Source organism: Hyalella azteca, unplaced genomic scaffold, assembly GCF_000764305.2.
Source record: "Hyalella azteca isolate HAZT.00-mixed unplaced genomic scaffold, Hazt_2.0.2 contig8774, whole genome shotgun sequence".
Taxonomy (NCBI): Eukaryota; Metazoa; Arthropoda; class Malacostraca; order Amphipoda; family Hyalellidae; genus Hyalella; species Hyalella azteca.
The window spans coordinates 766,314-785,253 of NW_025938859.1; the positions used below are offsets into that span (position 1 = coordinate 766,314).

General features: G+C 41.0%; 2 protein-coding genes across 9 annotated transcripts in view; one reads left to right on the forward strand and one right to left on the reverse strand.

Annotated features, from left to right (window-relative positions):
• Positions 1 to 14,101, forward strand: part of LOC108676692 (nuclear pore complex protein Nup155) — a 32,500-nt gene extending 18,399 nt beyond the window's left edge. For all 5 annotated transcript variants that reach the window (XM_047881756.1, XM_018164814.2, XM_018164813.2 and 2 more), the window contains 20 exons: positions 10 to 101; positions 200 to 361; positions 578 to 756; positions 1,580 to 1,708; positions 2,313 to 2,429; positions 2,741 to 2,831; positions 3,229 to 3,428; positions 3,598 to 3,719; positions 4,188 to 4,350; positions 6,019 to 6,113; positions 6,809 to 6,983; positions 7,369 to 7,565; positions 7,835 to 8,000; positions 8,384 to 8,616; positions 9,540 to 9,684; positions 10,004 to 10,177; positions 10,958 to 11,096; positions 12,789 to 12,921; positions 13,227 to 13,352; positions 13,553 to 14,101. In XM_047881756.1, the coding sequence (XP_047737712.1) occupies positions 10 to 101; positions 200 to 361; positions 578 to 756; positions 1,580 to 1,708; positions 2,313 to 2,429; positions 2,741 to 2,831; positions 3,229 to 3,428; positions 3,598 to 3,719; positions 4,188 to 4,350; positions 6,019 to 6,113; positions 6,809 to 6,983; positions 7,369 to 7,565; positions 7,835 to 8,000; positions 8,384 to 8,616; positions 9,540 to 9,684; positions 10,004 to 10,177; positions 10,958 to 11,096; positions 12,789 to 12,921; positions 13,227 to 13,352; positions 13,553 to 13,691 (2,977 nt within the window). In that variant the 3' untranslated portion in view covers positions 13,692 to 14,101. The remainder of the gene's footprint in view (positions 1 to 9; positions 102 to 199; positions 362 to 577; positions 757 to 1,579; positions 1,709 to 2,312; positions 2,430 to 2,740; positions 2,832 to 3,228; positions 3,429 to 3,597; positions 3,720 to 4,187; positions 4,351 to 6,018; positions 6,114 to 6,808; positions 6,984 to 7,368; positions 7,566 to 7,834; positions 8,001 to 8,383; positions 8,617 to 9,539; positions 9,685 to 10,003; positions 10,178 to 10,957; positions 11,097 to 12,788; positions 12,922 to 13,226; positions 13,353 to 13,552) is intronic.
• A 3-nt stretch (positions 14,102 to 14,104) lies between these two features.
• Positions 14,105 to 18,578, reverse strand: LOC108676693. 4 transcript variants are annotated; one of them, XM_018164818.2, is made up of 3 exons: positions 18,553 to 18,578; positions 16,429 to 16,542; positions 14,105 to 15,957 (listed from the first exon to the last, which is right to left on the reverse strand). In XM_018164818.2, exons 2-3 carry the CDS (start codon positions 16,499 to 16,501, stop codon positions 14,942 to 14,944), a joined length of 1,089 nt encoding a protein of 362 aa, XP_018020307.1. In that variant the 5' UTR covers positions 16,502 to 16,542; positions 18,553 to 18,578; the 3' UTR covers positions 14,105 to 14,941. The 4 variants fall into 4 exon arrangements, with proteins under 4 accessions (XP_018020307.1, XP_018020306.1, XP_047737714.1 ...); XM_018164817.2 differs by lacking the exon at positions 18,553 to 18,578 and adding an exon at positions 18,061 to 18,116; XM_047881758.1 differs by lacking the exon at positions 18,553 to 18,578 and adding an exon at positions 17,849 to 18,115.
• Positions 18,579 to 18,940: the final 362 nt, after the last annotated feature.

Here is an 18,940-nt window from a genome sequence, read left to right on the forward strand (position 1 = left end):
GTCTTCCAGGACCGTCGATAAGGCGAACTTCAAAAGCATCGTCAGCATCTGCGCCCTGACGGCTTCTGAAGCAAGCTGGCTGCACCTGCTGGCCTTCACGAGTGAGTCTCAATGGTTAGCATTGTTAATATTCCTCGTGCGTCCATCAACTATAAAATGTCTTTCATGTTGATATTCACAACGCTTCTTGTCTCTTCAGGCTGTGGCGTCCGGCTTTACTTCACAGCAACTGCGGCCGCCTCTCCCGCCAGTGCGCGGCCCCACCACCTGCAGTTGGTGCACGTCCGTCTGCCTCCAGGCTTCTCTGCCAACTCCCTCACCCACCGCCCCACCCGCGTACACAAAGCGCTATACAGCAATGGTCAGTACTTTAACCCCGCCAAGTGTAACTTTTACTGCAGATTAATAAATGTGATAAGAATATGTTTTTATACCTCAACAATGTACGTTTACATTACTCATTAACGTTAACATTACTCATTAACGTCAACATTACTTTTATTATGCTTCTTTGAAAAAGTAATTGCAAGTTACATGCCTCTACCTGTATTGTGCAAATCGAAATTACACGCCTCAGGATGCTCCGTGCTGTGCGCGAGTGAGGCGCCCGACAGCGACGTGTTGTGGAGCGTCTCCCCTGAACAATTCCCGCAACACGCCACGCTCGCTGAGAGCGCTGCCGTCCTCGCTGTCGATGGCGTCATCTGGGCCATTGCTGACGTCACTCCCACGTCACGCTGGTGTGCCACGTCTTCGGTGAGTGCTGGTGTGCCACGTCTTCGGTGAGTGCTGGTGTGCCACGTCTGCGGTGAGTACTGGTGTGCCACGTCCGCAGTGATTGCTGGTGTGCCACGTCTGCAGTGAGTGTCGGTGTGTCACGTCTGCGATAATTGCTGGTGTGCCACATCTTCGGTGAGTGCTGGTGTGCCACGTGTGCGGTGATTGCTGGTGTGCCACGTCCGCAGTGATTGCTGGTGTACCACGTGTGCAGTGAGTGCTGGTGTGCCACGTCTGCAGTGAGTGCTGGTGTGCCACGTCTGCAGTGAGTGCTGGTGTGCCACGTCTGCGGTGATTGCTGGTGTGCCACGTCCGCAGTGATTGCTGGTGTACCACGTGTGCAGTGAGTGCTGGTGTGCCACGTCTGCAGTGAGTACTGGTGTACCACGTCTGCAGTGAGTGCTGGTGTGCCACGTCTGCAGTGAGTGCTGGTGTACCACGTCTGCAGTGAGTGCTGGTGTGCCACGTCTGATCCAGTGAGTGCTGGTGTGCCACGTCTCCAGTGAGTGCTGGTGTACCACGTCTGCTGTGAGTGCTGCTGTATCACGTCTGGTTTGAGTGCTGGTGTGTCACGTCTGGTGTGAGTAAGACCCTCACGCACAATACGAATTTTTTTCAAAGAAATTACATAGAGAAAATTTTACAGACAAATTTCATCACATTTGTGACGAAAGTTAGTTAGTAAGGTAATTAGTTTTAGCTTATAGTTAATAAATCACGTTTCATTGGTTACATGTACATGATTTATTCCTCAAGAAATGTCTCGTAATAAGTGTGATACCCTCTGTTTTGTTCTGTGTAGGAGCCTCGGTCGCCGCTGGTAGTGACGCAGCTGCACCAACCACCACGGGAGCTGGTGGTGCTCTCTGCTGCTGGTGCTCACCTCCTCACCTGCCTGCGACCTGTCGACCAGCTGCGCCATCTGCTCCAGGTCATACGATACTCATTGCATTCATCATTGGCGTGCACTCTGCCTTAACTTAGCTGCATCAATTCCAAATTTTTCGCTTTGTGGCTAATCTTGCACAGCGGTGAGCGGTCGCCAAATCTCTGTCATGGTATAGCCATATGCTTCACCAAATTTTTCATCATGGGGTGTAATGGGTCACCAAATTCCTTCCACTGTTGGTCGTACGGCAGAAACTATAGCACAGATGATAATTCTGTGATAGAAACTAGTATTTCTCATTAATACAAAATCGTGTATTATCGCGGGCTGACGTATTTCTTTCGTAAAACCAATTTGCTTTTTCATAACGTGATTAAATGCTAGCTTTTCACTTGAATCAAATGCGTAGTTTACTTTCAATTAAACATAAAATCCAAGTAGCATGTGACGGTGATTTTCTAAATATTTATGCTTTTCCACTCTAGACTCTATTGTTAACATCCTGCGATAACGCCACTAGAATATATATACCTTTGTATTAAATGTAAGGTAGTCTCTTCTAATTTAGAATGCCTGCTTCAAATTATTTGTACTTCCTTGAAGGTTTGAGGTGCCGCAAACCTTTAACCTGCATTTTGTTCCTCAGGACGGACGAGGAGCTGACAGCGTCTTGGTGAAAGAGTTCTTCTCGGCCCTGGGCTCCACTCAGGCCTGCAGCGTAGCGCTCCTGTTGGCTACTGATCCCAGCCCTGCTGCAACCCAGGTAAATTTGCTTTATTTATCTCTGTTGTCAGCAGTGATGCAGAATGAGTAATATGGGTTTGTGTACTCGATTGATTCATTTTGTCTTCTATAGTTTCCTATCTACACGACTACACGACTTCTAACTTTTTTTATATTAGTGATGTCTGCTATCTTGTGGTTTATTGCTGTGCGACACACAAACTCACTCTGAATAATCTATTGGTTCATCTTCATTTTAGTTTATATAAAAATCTATTCCAGAATTTATCAACAGAATAATATCGTTCCAACTGGACTGGCAGGAAGCGTGTAAAAATCTCTTCATTTCAGGTGGCTCAGGCAGCAACTCAGTGCTTGTTCCGCTACGGCTCAGCTGCTCCTGCTGCTCTCGCGGCCTCTTCTCAGCTGCACCAGAGCTACTGTTAGTTGTACTACCACGCATCACTGCTGCCATCACTAACAATTTTACTGATTTATTTACTAGATCACTACCCCTTGTAGGCCGCCAGAAACAGATCACGATTTCTGAAGCGCTAGAAAGCATACTATTACTAATTAAAGGCCGTCATTACCCGATAATTATATTTAAAAATGAGACCTCATATATTAATTTTCTTTTTGTTTGCGTATGGACGATCGTCTGATGCGTATGTCTCAGCATCACGAGCACCCACATTGTATTGGCTTTACAGTTTTACCCGTGTTATTGGATTACTCCAACAAAAACTAACTATTTATTGCTCCTTCCTCTGTTGGCATCATAATTAGTCAAGTAGCCAGAGCGCAGACATAACGAACTAATTTTCTTATTTTTGCAGCTTTCCATCCGACGCAGATGTCGACGCCAGCAGGAGTTCAGCAGCAGCAGGGTTCAGCATCAGACAGTCGTGCGGTCGCGACACAACAGTCGACCGAGGACTCCTCTGCTCTACACACGTCCCTATACTTGCACCTGGCCCGCATCCTGCGGCCTGTCTGGGCGGCACCCCTCCTCCCTACCGACCCGTCCACGCAACTTGTGAGACACTCTACCGCATAAGAGACCTTATATTTATGTGTAAAAATCAATGATTAATTGGAATTTAGGATACAAATTTATACTTTGCAACCTTCATTGAAGATAACTTCCTTCATGCATTGGTTTGTTTCATTTATTGATTTAATATAAGCGAACCTGTGTTTGTCAGAGCGAGAGTTCGCTGTCATCAGAAGAGTGTGTCTACTTGGCTCGTCATGTTGAGTTGCTGGCTCGCTTTATTGGCAATCCTCCTGACGGCACACCGTCCCAGCCTCCTCCTCCCACCTCTGGGTAAGTGTGAACTCAATTCATATTGTCACAAGACGATATGAGCATCCAAATGAATGATACCAAACGAATAAAAGCTTTCTTATGTGATTGCTGCCAAACAAGCTCCCTATCCTGTTAAGGGATGATTGGCAAAAATGGAACTGCCGTTCACCATTATTCAGAAGCCTAAGAAAGCAAGAGTAATATTTTCTTTGTAATTTTTGATGACTTTGCGATTTGAATAGACTAATGATACAACTATATCTCTAACATTTCATGCCTCCAGATGGTTCAGTTAGTGTAATTGAGGTTTTCCGGACATGACGGCCACTGCTCGTTGTGATGAGATTATTTCAACTAGGAATTAATATTAATCAGTTTTCTGTCTTATGTTTACCGCATACCTCTATTTGGGTTTTGAACGATCATCACTCGTTAGCCATATACATAGTAATAACTAATACTAACTCGGTTCGGTACGAACCGCAGAAGCCACACGAACGGTGGTTTGGTGGCTCGCTGCAGCAGTGGCGACGAGGCGCGCAGCATAGCTGCCGTGTTGCAGCTGTTACGACACCTGCTGCAGCTGCTTCGCCTCTGGGCACTTCTCACCAATAATCAGCTGCCAGCCATCATCTCACAGCTGCCCACTGTAAGTCATTTGCAGTGCATCTAAGATTTGCTCGCAGGTAAAAATGTTATATCCTTGCATTTGCTCAGGTTGTTAGTTCTTAGCCAGTCTCGGACTGCTGGTAGTCCCTAATAGCTTTACGTATAGGTATTTACTTTAGGAAGAACAATGCTTGGAACAGCACCATCTTCGTATAAATAAAAACTGTAAAGATTTACATCCTGGTTTCTCTAATCATGATGTGAACTAACATTGAATTTGGCAATTTTTAGTAAAAAATTTATGTGAGTCTTTTGAATAATGAAAATCAGGATATGTAGATTACAAATAAACTAATGGTGCTTCCGTGAACAATTCTATAGTGTCAAGATATCAGTATTTTATCTAATTTATGCTGACGTACACACGAGGCAAGTGCTAAGTAAAATCCTCTATTTACTTAGCTTCTCTTATAGTGAAAAATCCTCTGTTTACTTTGCTTCTCTTATAGAGTGAAATCCTCTCTTTACTTTGCTTCTCTTGTAGAGTAAAATCTTCTATTTACTGGGCTTCTTTTAAACAGTAAAATCATCTATATACTTTGCTTCTCTTATAAAGTAAAATCCTCTACTTACTTTGCTTCTCTTAACACGTTGACTACGTATTGGTACATATGCGTACCACGAAATGTATTGCTCCAGGACGTAGTGGTACATAATTCAGGTTGCCTAAAATCGGCCAAATCCGTGAACAAAAAAGGCCGATAATTCAATGTATACTAGTTTATTTGTAGGTTTCGCTATAAAAATTCCATTTATTTTCTTTTTGCAGTATTTAAAATTTAATTAGGAAGTACCCCTATCATAAATTTTAGCCTGCCAAAGAAATTGAGAAAACTAAATCATGGAATTTGTCCGGAAATAATATACGTTTAAAAATTACTTTTTAAAGACAACACTTCCAAAGAATCCAGTGTCTTCAATCTTAGAGATGTACAATGAATTTTTCGTTTAATTTTCGAATATTAAAAAATTTAATTTTTCAATTTTTTAATATATAAATTTTTTTCAAAATTATTTATTCTATTAATTGATTCATGCATTGCCTCTGACTTCACACAAGTGTGCAAAATTTCAGATCAATTAGAAAGGTAAAAGTGTGGCAAATATCAGTTATAAGATTTGTAGCTGACAAAATTACTTTTTCAATTTTTTAATATTGAAAAAAAATTTTTATTTTTTTAAATAATTTATTTTGACATTTGATTTATGCATTGTCTCCAACTTTACACGAGTGTGCAAAATTTCAGATCGATAGGATAAGTAGAAGTGTATTAAATTTTGATTACAAGATTTGTAGCAGACAGACAGACAGACAGACAAACAAACAAGAAGTGAAGTTAAAGAGAAGTGTTGTAAAAATGACCGTCTGGCTGGCAACCCTGCTTAAAAAAAAAGTACAAAAAATGAAAGAATTGTACAAGATGAAGCAATCGTAGTCAACGTGTTAAAGAGTAAAATCCTCTATTTAATTTGCTTCTCTATGACTCGAGTTCATCTATTTACGTTTTTTGTGGCAGCTACAAAAAATTGAACATCCTGACAGTAGAGGATTGGCGAGACAATGGTGAAGTGTTGACCTCTAACGTAAATCAATTAAGACCTTGGACTTCCTTTCTGGGTCTCTCAAATACAAAACTTTGTACGACAGGCTGAACAGGAGCAGCTACGAGGTCTTACGCTGCGTGACCTGGCGCTGTCAGGCTCCAGTGTGTGCCGGGCTCTAGTTATGGCTCTTCTGGACAGGTGAGCGATGAAATTAACTATCAAAATAACCAGGTTGTGGCTCTTCTGGACAGGTCAAATCATCCATCAAAATGATAACGTTGGTCACGGATGTTCTGATCTGTTGGTATCTATACTAGTAAAGATTTGTTGTTCTTTGACGCCCACAGTCTATTAGAATATGTTTACTTGAAGTCAAATGATGATGACAAGTTGCTGAGTTGTTATGCCAATGGGGAGAACCAATGAAGAGAACCAATGTTAACCATTGGTTCTCGATCTCATAAGAACCCCTTTCCTTCCATTAGATTATCTGGCATAGGGTTTTCATTGTTTGTAGTCAATCTTTATATTACATTAGCTTGTGTTTAAATGTAAATGGACTGTACTGAAAGATGATGTATATTTGGATTTGACATGTATAGAACTCTAGTTTCAATTTCAAGGCATGAAATCGGCGCGAGTGCATGATGGTTGAATATTGTCTGCCAATTAACTGGAGCTCTGACAAACCATAGATTTTTTCGTTGAAACTTCAATTCATTGGCCTCTACCTTGAATACAATTCGTGAGAAAAAGCTTATTCTGAAGTCACGACTGTGATGTTTCGATCTCATTAGCTGGTCAGGTAATAAGAGGGAAGTCTATAAATAATAATCTTGTTTGCCGCTATGATGGATCAGTTTTAACTCTGACCGTGACCGCTCGCTGCCCAGATACCATGGAGATGAGGCCTCCGTGTCGACCATTTCACGTCAGCTCCGCTCGAGCTGCCCGTCGCTCTACCGCGCTGAAGACGCGCAACTCAGCGCCGCCAGTCAGCTCATCCTGAGCGCGCGGACAGCGGCCTCCCCTGCTGATCGTGACGCTGCCTTCGCCCAGGCTGTTACTGTGAGTGTTATGCCCAGGCTGTTGCTGTGAGTGTTATGCCCAGGCTGTTGCTGTGAGTGCTGTGCCAGTCTGGTTGATGTGAACCGTTCTAACCATCCGAATAAGTATTTTGGTTTGAAAGAATGATGGTTTCAAAAACAAAATTTTATCAGCTTTGCAGTTTCAAATTATTTTGTCGATGTTATTGTCATATTCACTAAAAAAATTGCACGTGAATCAAATGACGAAAAATTCGACATACCATAATCAGTGAATAATTAGACGTTTTAGTTTGAAGTGCGGGGACTTCATGGCAAATTCTTTGCCTTCCGATTAATTTTGATTGATTTGCGAGTAGTGCAACTAATGATCTTAGTTCCTAAAACGGTGAAACGAAATATTTCAGCTGTGCAAGGGCGTGGGAGGTTGCGTGAACGTGGCGGGTGTCGCCGCGCAACTGGCGGGCGGTGGATGCTACACGGGCCTCGTGGACCTCGCTCTCAGTGTGGCGGCGCAGCGCGACGAGGAGGGACGTGCGCTGCTCTTCTACAAGGCGGGTCGGCCTTCTCATGACACTAAGGGACATGCTGCTTTTACCACCAGGTTCTTACACTATTATCTTGTGTATTGAAACATTCTTTTGCATATTATGATGATGACACTTTTCTCGTAGTAGGACCTCTTTTGGCTAAACTTGAACGTTCCGTGTGCTTCTTTTATTATTTCAACTTTTTTCAATTCTATTTAAAAATAAAGTGATTATTATAGGCAGATAATTAAATATTGTCGTGTCATACATCTTTATTGCGGCATTCGTAAAATAATTACTGTCACTGAGCCTAAATATTGGTGTACAATCTGATGGTGTACAGAATGGAGTGCTACCGCGTGATCATGGAGCACTTGGCTCAGCTGATGGGCAGCAGCAGCGGCAGCGGCGGCCAAGAACTCTCCTCTCCTGCCTCTGTCCCCCGCCGGCCTGGACCCCCTGCCCCCCCATGTGCTCCCCCTCATGAAGCCTCATCTCAAGCTCAACAGGCGGGAATTTTTTTCATATTCTTGATTCAATTCCCGTTATGCTGATCATTATAATTATGTCTCCTTGTACCGTTGTGTATAAAATGATCCGACTTCCTTGCATCATTTGTTCTGGCAGCTGAGATTAAAGTTACTACTTCTAATTATTTGCCGTTACGGTACTGAATGTTTTCCATTTTATTCTATAAGCAAAATTGTTGAACAAATTTATTATTCTAATACTAGTATTGTATATTAAATCAAAAAATACAATGCATTTTTGTGACCATTACCTTCCAACGGAAATTTAAGTAATTACGATCCATATTCTCACACATCACATTTGCTGGATCAATTTACACTATCACAACAATGGAGACATCTAATCCATTATCCTGGCTCAGATGATGGAGATGGTGTGCCGCAGCGGGGATGAGCTGGCACAGGTGTCACTAATCCAGTGGCTGCTGGACTCTGGACGCACAGACCAGGTGCTGGCGCTGCAGTGTCCTGCGCTTGAAGGGTTCCTCAAGGCGCCCCCGACCCCCCGCCTTGACCTGCTCTGGCGTCTCTATGAACGCAACAAGGAATATTATAACGCTGCCCGTACCCTCGCTCTGCTCGCTGACCAACCTGGGTTTGTGGTTCATTACTTTCTAGATACGTACATAATTATTCAAGTTGAGGATATAGGTAGGTATATAAATTGTATATTAATTCGTATGTGATTGTTCCTAGCCTGCAAAACGGAAATGATTATAGAGAGCTATTCAGGCTCGTATCTTCAATACTGTGCTTATCGTAGCGTGATACATATCACCTTAAAATTTCATTTTTAATAGTGAAATCATGTGACTTAGCTAAGTGTAGAGGTTAGTTTGATTTAAAATTAAAATGTTTATTTTAATTTGCTAACTATGAAGCGTACTCATAAATGGACCGTCCAAATTAACTTTATAATTCTAAGCACGACTTCAATGGGAGTTCCGTGATAAATGTGGGTCTGAACAGGTCCTTCTTTAATTACAGTAATTTAGTTTCAAGTGAATGCGAGGTTATAGGGTTCTTGATTCGTGATTTGTAATAACGGAATTCTCGAATTGCAACGATTATCTATTAGGTCAGCGTTGGGCTAACCTGCTAGTTATTGTTAGATAGGATGTGTCGGTTTTTGTGGAAGCAGACATCATTATTGCGAGGCAAATACTCGGGTGACTATAAAAAAAATTTGCTGTGTTGACTGACGTACCTTGTTCTACAATTGTTTACGAAGTTTTCCTAGTGAATTTTTGATTAGGGATATTTGGCTGAAAATAAATGCACTTATCAAATGAAGTAAATTATCTAAATAAAAGTTTTAGTTTAGTTTTATGTCACGTTTTAGGTTAGAGAGTTGTGAAATAGGCGGATAGACTATATCTTCATCTGATACCCAATCCTACCGAAGAAATAGTCAGGAAATTCTGTAACAAGCGCCTAGTAATGAGTTCATTGCGATGTAATTTACATGGTGCACTGCTGCATTGATTATTATTTATTCACTTAATTATTACTTGGCAGGTCGACATGCCTGAGAGAACGTGTGGAGCAGCTTTCGCGCGCTCTGATGTGTTTGAGCGCTTGTGAAATGAACACCGCGACTGCCTTCACAGACTTCTTGTTGCACCTCGAGGAGAAAAAAGAAGTGGCGCGTGTGCAACTCATGGTGAGTGAAAAAATAACGGTTTTACCAGGAAGAGAAAAGCCTGTATCGCGCAAAGCTTAAAGAAGTACGAAAATAATTTCATATGCACAGGCACCCATGTTCATCACGATCAACAATTAAGGTCATCACGATAATTGGCAGTTTTTGATTTCTTGCTCACCTTACATAAACATCTATCTCAGTACCATTTTAATATGCCCAGAACTGATCCCTGGTTCTCAATGTCCAGAACTGATCACTGGTTCCCAATACCGTATGTCCAGAACTGATCACTGGTTCCCAATATGCCCAGAACTGACCGCTGGTTTGGTAACAACAGGTACTGGAGGGCGTGCGAGCTGCAGGTGCGGACGAGACGACCATGCAACGTCTGGACAGTTCTCTGCTGGACATCACCACGCTGTATGAGCAGTTCGCTGAGCCCTATGGCTTATGGCGATGTAAACTAGCAATCGTTGCCTGCGCTGGACACAGTGAACCGCAACTCGTGCAGGTCAGTGTCAACCTGACGGCTAATATGAAATTAGGTTTTGTATCTGTTATTAAAATGCTAGAACAAGCAAAGTAAATTTTTCTTTTGTATGTATGTATGTATGTCAAAATTTGTGTATTAATCATGGCACCAAAAATATAAAGGGGTTGTTAAGTAGGACTTTTTTCAGGTCGGGATATTTCCAAGATCTGAAAAAGTATTATTAGTAAATGAAAAGTAAGGTATCAAAAGTCTGGGAAGAATGGATTGAACTAAAAAGCATGTAGAATTCAATTTAAAGGGCACAAGATATTTTCCTTATTTTCTTGAAACTAGAGTCAAATGGGACTACTTTCTATCTTAAATGTGGGTTGGAACTGTTCTTTCTTTGATCGGCATACAATGGTTTCATTATTATTAACTGGATAGATAAAACCGGATTATAAAAGTGCAGAGATTATCAAACGCGGGCAATGCCGAATTAACCAAGCTAGCTTTTTATAATTTGTGTAGCCGTAAAATGGCCACTATTGAAAATTCAGATCAGTCATTGCGTTGATTTTCTTACATTTCTGCTTTCTCACTATGTTTAAAAAGTTATATTAGCGAATAACCTGCTAAAATGGCAATAATTTCAGTCGAGTGTTTAATCTCGTGTTTTTGTCTAGTGGAGTTTCGGTTGGAAGCAGAATTTGGAGAATTTATATTATTTTTTACAGTAAATATCACTATCGATAAGTAGCTATATAAATCATTCTCGATCATCTCGTATATATATTTCTGTTTATGTCGACCCTGCAGTCGCTGTGGTCGCACATCATAGACGAGGAGCTGCAGCAGAGTCAGGGCGCGCCTGTCTCTGAACGTCTGGACCGCCTTGCTGCCTCTCTCAAAGCCCTTGCTCATCTGTACAGCAGCAGCCCCAGCTACTTCCCATTGGGTAAGTTCTTACTAAGTCTTCAGTTGATCCTCCTTATTCATCCATTAGGTGCGTTCTACCTAATGGACCTCCTTATTTTCCCCTGGGTGAGACGTTATTTTCCATCGACCAATTGACCATTCTAACGTCTTCGTAGGCGGAGTCTTACTATTCTTTGGTTAATTTCTCACTTTCTCTGGAAAAAGTTTTTACTTTTTTTGGTTAATTTATTACTTTATTCGGAAAAAATTTTTACGTTTCTTTTAATTAAAGTTCACACTTCCCTTGCACGAGTCTCAACTTCATCCCGCTAAAAACTCCATAAATTAGCTCTCTGAAACAAATTAGCATTGAAACCGCACTTCATTCCAATTGCAAGATTCTTTTAGTCGAGCCACTTTTGCGCCCCTGTTTATTTTAAGAATGTTGCAAAATCGTATTGGTTTGTACACACAGGGTTCGTACCGGTCATGGAAAACCTGGAAAGTCATGCAATTTGATTTTTCATTTCCAGGCCTGGAAAGTCATTGGATTCCATTTCATTTTATGGACAGTCATTTAATTTGCAAATACAAGAAGAAAAAGGAAGTTTTTTTCTGTGTTACGTGTGTTTACTGTTTGTGCAGTCTCTTGTTTCCTGCGTTCTGATTGGAGAACCAATCAAGTGAGCCTGGTGGTATCTGATCGACTGGACACTTTTTGGCATGCCATTCTGTCAAAGAGCACCTGCAAGAAGCTCTGGAATATAGTGCAGATGCTCATCCTCCTGTCTCATGGCCAAGCCACGGTTGAAAGAGGCTTTTCGTTCAACTAGGAAATCATGACACACAACATGAAAGAGTGAACGGTGGTTGCCCTGCGTACTGTGGTTGTTCATGTTGCACATGTTGGTAGCCTAGACAAGATGACCATCACCAAGAAGATGCTGCTTGCAGCTCCCAGTACCAAAACAGCCTTCAATACAGGGTACCTATTTGGCAGAAGAGAAAAAGCAGAATGCGAAGACCCAGAAAACCCAGAAGAGGAAGGCTTTGTTGAATGAGCTACATGAACTGAAGAAGAAGAAATAACGTACGGAGGAGGGCATCAAGGCGCTTGAGCAAGCAGCAGATGAATATGCAGAAGCAATGGAGAGAAAGAGGGATTTTAAAATTATCGCAAAGTTCAACGCCATCCATGAGGCGATCTTTGAAAACAAAGAAACAGGAGCTAGACACTTTTGAACTGAACATTAAAGAAAAAATTGATGAAATAGCTATCAGTTGAATGTTAGGGTAGTGGTGTTGAAGAGTGTTCTGGACTGTATTGACATTATCATGTATAATCTTGTGTGCATTACTCAATATTTGTTGTCATTTGACGCTATTGAATTCATAATAATACAAGTGTGGGCTTGATTTTCAGATTTGCGTCATTTTTATTCTTCTTTGTCTGCCTGCTCTATGCATTTACACGTTTGCCATTTATCAACTCTAGGAGATGATAGAATATGCACAGTTTGCCTTTCAGTCATGCTAAACCTGTCGTATACGACGAGTCTTGGAAAATTATATTGATGGTCATGGAGAGTCACGGAAAAGTCATGGATTTTTTTTTCTATATACCGGTACGAACCCTGTTATCACAACTTGCACTTCATATCTGTGTTTGATATGCAGCGTACTGTATCGTTCCAATGCACCTTACAATACTCTTACTAATCCTATATTGCAGAGCACATCATCAGGCTATGCGAGGTGCAGTCCGTGCGTCTGAAGGCTGCCAGCGAGGGCTGTGTTGGCTGGCTTGTTTCTGCTCTACTGTCTTGCGGCGTCACCATCAGCAGACTACTGACCACCTACCACACGTGAGTTGTCACCGTCAGCAGACTACTGACCACCTACCACACGTGAGTTGTCACCATACTGAACACCTACCACACGTGAGTTGTCACCATCAGCAGACTACTGAACACCTACCACGCGTGAGTTGTCACCATCAGCAGACTACTGAACACCTACCACGCTGTTTTAATTATCGCCCTACAGATCACAACATACCTCCAGCGCGTTATTTCACCTTCTTCGTACGATCATATGTCGTTTCAACTCTCAGTAGTTGCCCAGAGAATGGATTAGATATCAATGTATGCTGTTACTTTCGGCTTTGCAGATTGTACCGCAGCGGCGAGAGCGTCTGGGAGACAGAGAGGGAGCCACACCACTTGCTGCGCGTTATGGCTTACCTTTTCAACCATCTACTCGAGTGTCCTCCAGCCTCCCTCACACCTCACGACAGGTACTCTTTTCTTTTTCTCGCTTATTTTGTTTTGAGTCAATTATCACCATATGATGATAATTGACTTGTGTTAATTTTTCAATCTTAATCCTATGAAACCTTTGACTTTCAAATTGGCTGATTTCCCACATTGAAGTTAAAATTTCGGATCGGATGAAATTTTGGTGGTATTCATTATTTTTTACCACCTTGTTGAGCAGACGTCTGTTGAAGGAGCTAAGTCTTGACCGCTTGGCCTCGTACCTCACTGATCTCGATGCCTCAGCCGAACCTTCTGCTGGTCTTCTTGCTGCTCATTTGCGGACATGCCAAGTGCAACTTGAGCGCTCTTTTGCTTGACAAGCTCAACCCATCCCACACCAGTGCTCGATTTTGATTGACTTGGCGAGTATCCTCACTCACGAAGTGCAAGATAAGAAGTTTTTAATATTGTCGATTCCATTTCCGTTAAGTACGTGTACGTTTAGTTGACGAACTGGCTTCGTTTCACTCTTATCGAATTCAACTTCCATTTAGATTGATAAGCCGGACCGAAGTACGTCAACCCGAGTAAAATATCGTGGAAAATCGTTAAGAACGCAAGTTGTTCATGGAACGACTTTATACCCGATTTTAAGTAATGCATAAGCATTTTATATGCTCTATGTGTTTGGACTCTGTCATTATGATTGAATATAGTTTCATCTGTTCTTACTAAGAATCGAAGACTAACTTCAAACATTATTTTAAATAAACATGATGAAAAGAATTATTGATTTTTAAACCTGCTTCGACGAAAATCGCGATTTTTTTTGTTGCATTAACAGTGTTTATGTCATGCTGGTTTTTGTTGGGATATGCGCAATAATACTTTAATTGCAACCCTTGCAACGTATCGTATTTCAGCATTGAGCTGAACGAATTGGTGTAGGCATAACATCTGTTAAATTATCAACACCTTTAGTCATGTAGCTATTTAATAACTTGGAACTGAGCAATAATCAAAGGAGGAAATGAAAGCTTCTCATAACTTCTGAACTTTGGAAGCTTGGGCCAGGTCGGCGTGAATATTCTCACACCTTGGAAAGAATAACGTTAACGTTCTGTTCATTCTCTGTTGACCAACATTTTCAACATAATTGTATGAAATAGTTTTAAGTTACCTTTAAAAATACGTTAACAATGTTACAATTAATGATGGCATGATGTAGCCGCATCGCATGTATATGTATACGTCTACTGCACCGGGTAATACCCGGACACCAAGCGGGTAATACCTAATGCACGTTGTATATTAGGCAACTACTAAATGGCGGGCTGGTGCTATAACAATTCTACGTGAAATTGTTCATTTATGAACAAGATGAATGACAACAAGAATCGAGACAAATATAAAATGCTAGGCATAACTATGCACACTAAGCATACTATTCCTGCTCGTAGCGAGCGACGTTTTCACTTTTCCTTAAAAAATTTCTCGACTCTAAAAATGCTTGCCGCTTAGTCAGGAAATTAATTTTACAAAATATAAAATTATTTTAAATCTACACCGGTGTTGATAAGTGTGAGTAATCTGTCCGTCGAAATAAATATAATTCTTTTTATTAATATTACCGTGGCACAGAAGACTGGATTTGCAAGGCTATCTTCTCCAGCGCCAGCGCGCTACGCAGCTGAGCATCGGAGGCTTCTCTTAAGGCAGCCGCTGTTGCCTGTTGTGCCTGACTTGACTGTTGCGAAGCTTCCACGAGACACTTCAAAAGATCCCGGATCTCCTTTTGTGTATCAAGCATGTTGGTCATCATGTGCTCTTCATCGTGGGTTGACGATGATCCATATTTTCTCTTCTTTGTCTGTCTATTATTTTCGCCAGTTTTTATTGTGCGTTCGCTTCCGTCGTTGAACATAAGTGTCACACTGTCAGTTCTCTCGCTGATAGGTGGCCCGAGAGTTGTCGGATCAGGAGGAGCTCCGACTTGACTTTCTCTAATGAGTTGTTGAGCATTATCGTTGTATCTGATTTGAGATTCTCTGTGTTTATTCATCTCTGCATTTGTTCTCATTGGATTTTCCATTGATTCATAGACGTGATTCATGACTGGATTCAAGAGAGGCTTGTCTGTCACACAAGTTGGTTCTTGAGAAGAAATTATTGGAGTTATTCTAACAGCTTGCGCTTCTGAGGGCATGTATGAGTTTCGAGTTTGTGCTTCTGGCGGTAAATAAGAATTCCGTGTTAACAATTCTGCAGGCTGATATGAGCTGCTTCGAGACGGCACCTCTGAAGGTTGGAAAGAAGTTTTAGATTGCGCCTCCGTAGGCTGATATGGATTACTTTGTGACTGTGCTTTGGAATGTATGAATACACTGTTTTCTGTATTATCTTTATAATTTGTACAAGAATTTATACCGTTAGGCTTTTGTGAAGGGACTGAAGAACCTTGTTCTGTATCTACATCAGGGGTAACTTCCAGCTCAACTTTTGGCTCTGTGGCTTTGTCTTGTGACCCGGGAGATTGTTTTATAGAACCGAAGGGGTCCTCATATTGCATATCCAAGTAGGCCATGTGCAAGTCATCTCGATTACCACGAAAAGTTGCATCGCCGTGAGCTTCCGCTGGCAGCCCTGTGGACGAAATATTCGGCTTTCATCATAAATTGCATTCTAATAGTGAAACTGTCTTCCTACTATAAGAAGCAAAGAGAAACAGTGCGATACTAGTACTTATGATTTTATTGTGAACGACTTCGTAGTTTTAAGTCCGTTATTTTACCATTCATGATCCAGCAACGGTAGTCTTATCGTACTAAGTTACTGTTTGCCTTCAAGCCACGAACACCACACTACTAGGAAAACTATATGGTAGACAAAAAATGTGAGCTTGCAGATGCAACATTTTACAGCAAGTAAGTATTGAACTGTGTACCTTTTACGAGGACGTACATGGTTCCTTCTTATACAGGTAAGAGACTCGGAAAATCACTGAAAACTTTGATACCAAAATATGGTTATTAAATACGCATCTCTTTTATCTTTTCTCTTTTATGTAATCTTAAACTGTTGTGCACCCGGACGCTATGTCGAATTATTACGCACCTAATGCAGTGTCCTCGATGTCCTGGAAAACATCACTTTCTTCCGTGGCGAGAGGATGTATCAAGGGGAGCATTGCCTGTTCACAAGGCTTGAATGCAATCGTTTCCGTCCCATCTGAAAAATGGGACAGAATTCTGTAAAGTCTTACCCTATATTCGCCTAAACATTAAGTCACCGAACTATAGGAAGTATTTAAATTATAGCAGGCAACTCAACTATGCGATGAGCGCAAACATATTCATAGAAAATTCTTGTATAAAGAACCATATTCTACATTATGTTACTAGTTTATTCTACAACAGGGAAAATTTGATTGTTCCGAAAATGTTGGCTCGATATTTAACGTGGCGCTAAATAGCATGGATTGTTATTTAACAAACGGTGATAAATAAAAACTTAACCCGTATCTCCTTTAAATTAAATAATCTTGACTCTTGAGCGTGCATTAGGGTTCCTTGTATTCAAGGACTGAGTTAGCAAACACGTACTCTCATATTAAAGCATACCTCCATCTGTTACTTGCTGCACATAATTCGATTAGAATAACCCAACAAAAATTTTCTACCTTCAATAATTTAGACTGCGATAATTATAAATTGATATACCAGTAACTTCTTGATTAGTTTTTTGTTTACTTATTTAGAGTTGGAAAAGTATCTTCTGTTGCGAGAAAGCTAACTTCTTTGAAGAAGAGTTGAAATTCATTTCTACTGGCTATGCCGAAGCCATTTTTTCAACACCTATGCTGCTTGGCTAGAAAAAATTCTCACTAGTCTTCGCTCGCGTAGTTCTTACTCTACGGTTTCGAAGAGTTTGGTGCATCAAATTTTCTTCGCGTGTAGCAATGGAATGAGCTTAACTTGATCGATGACTATAAATTCGCGCTGCTGCTTCAGCGCAAAGTGACGATGAGTCATTACCCATGATTACCATACTGCAGATACTGGTAAAGAAGTAACTGATTTTACGTTTAGTTATTTACAAATTATAACATAATTGGACTATCTATTAACTGTTCTAATCAAGATTACTTGATGCGGTTATAAGAAACGCATCTAGAATAGAATAGAAGTGTCGGCACTGAAGAAATCGGCCCATGGCATGTTAATCAATGGCCCAAGTAATTATTCATTTGAATGATTATTTCACTCCTCAAACGGAGTGATCATCAATGCTTGATAACGCAGATTCTGTCAAACAAATGAGATATGAGGTTTGGTTAAAATTTGTATATATTCTGTCATATCCGAAGCGTTTTTAATAAAATAGGCAAATTGATGACTATTTTCATCAATTACAACAATTTGGATAGTTCTAACTAAAGTAATGCAAACTTACTCTGAAATCTCTCAAGCAATAGATTTCCTCTGGAAGCTTTCTTCTTAACGATTGCCCTGAAGTCGCTAAATTTTTTACGAACCTCCGTTAAACTTCTCGTCACAAATGACACCAAGTTTACTTGAGTTGTCACTGCCTGCCATGCATTGTATTTCAACTGACCGGTAACTTGACTGTCTAGCTTCCCCAAAATAACGGAACGTCTCTCTGCGACAGCAGTTATTAGCGCTAACAATTCGTCATCTCTAAAATTCGGACGTCGCCGTGACCTTTTTTGTTGCTCATAATCCATACCTTAGCGGTCAACCTTCCCTTAAACTGTGACAAAGGCAACTGAGAATCTGGTCTTATTTTTGATTGGAAGATGGGGCCCTCTAGCGGAATATCACTGCCCTAAACGTTACCATCTTACGACGTAGATACGAGATCGGACAGAGTTCGTCGTGCGCAGTTCAAATTCTGAAACTTCATATTTGTACAAAACATAGCTACGAACAAATTTTTTATAACTCACTTTGACAGTAAAATGCATGCCGTAGTGTGTGAAAAAGGGTTTTAATACTAAGAAAAAGACATTCAGTTTTTTTACCTTACGCTGCTCATGCACCTAACTGGAAAACACATGCGTAGTGATTGTAGGTGATATAATCGTAATAATCGGATATTCCAGTTGGAACTTGATGTCTTAACAATTCCAAATATCGACTTGAAATAATTGAAACAAAAAGATTTCTTCTTAAAATATATAACCCGAAATCAACAGTATTTAATTAACACTTTTCTGACCTGACCGTGTGCAGTGCACCTGCTAATCCACCGATTTTCTAGACTTAGCCTCTACCTTCGTTTCAGCTCAGCAGGCAGCAGCTGAGGGGGCGAGAGAGTCAGCTGCGTTTATCGAGTGAACATCTCTAGTGTCTACTCTATCTCCCTTGATTGCGTAAAGTTAACCGGCAAATAATAATTGATAATTCACGTTTAACTTGATCTTGGACTATACTTTTATATATATACCTCGAGTATATTTAGCGAGGGTCCTGTCCAGAGTCAAGAACCCGGCTGGCTTTCTCGCCCCTCTCCCCTCCTCTTCTCTCCATGAGAGATGAGAAGAGGTAGTAGGTTTGTGGGCCAGCCAGAGCCAAGGTTTGAATTTAGGTACGGTAGTTAAAATCCC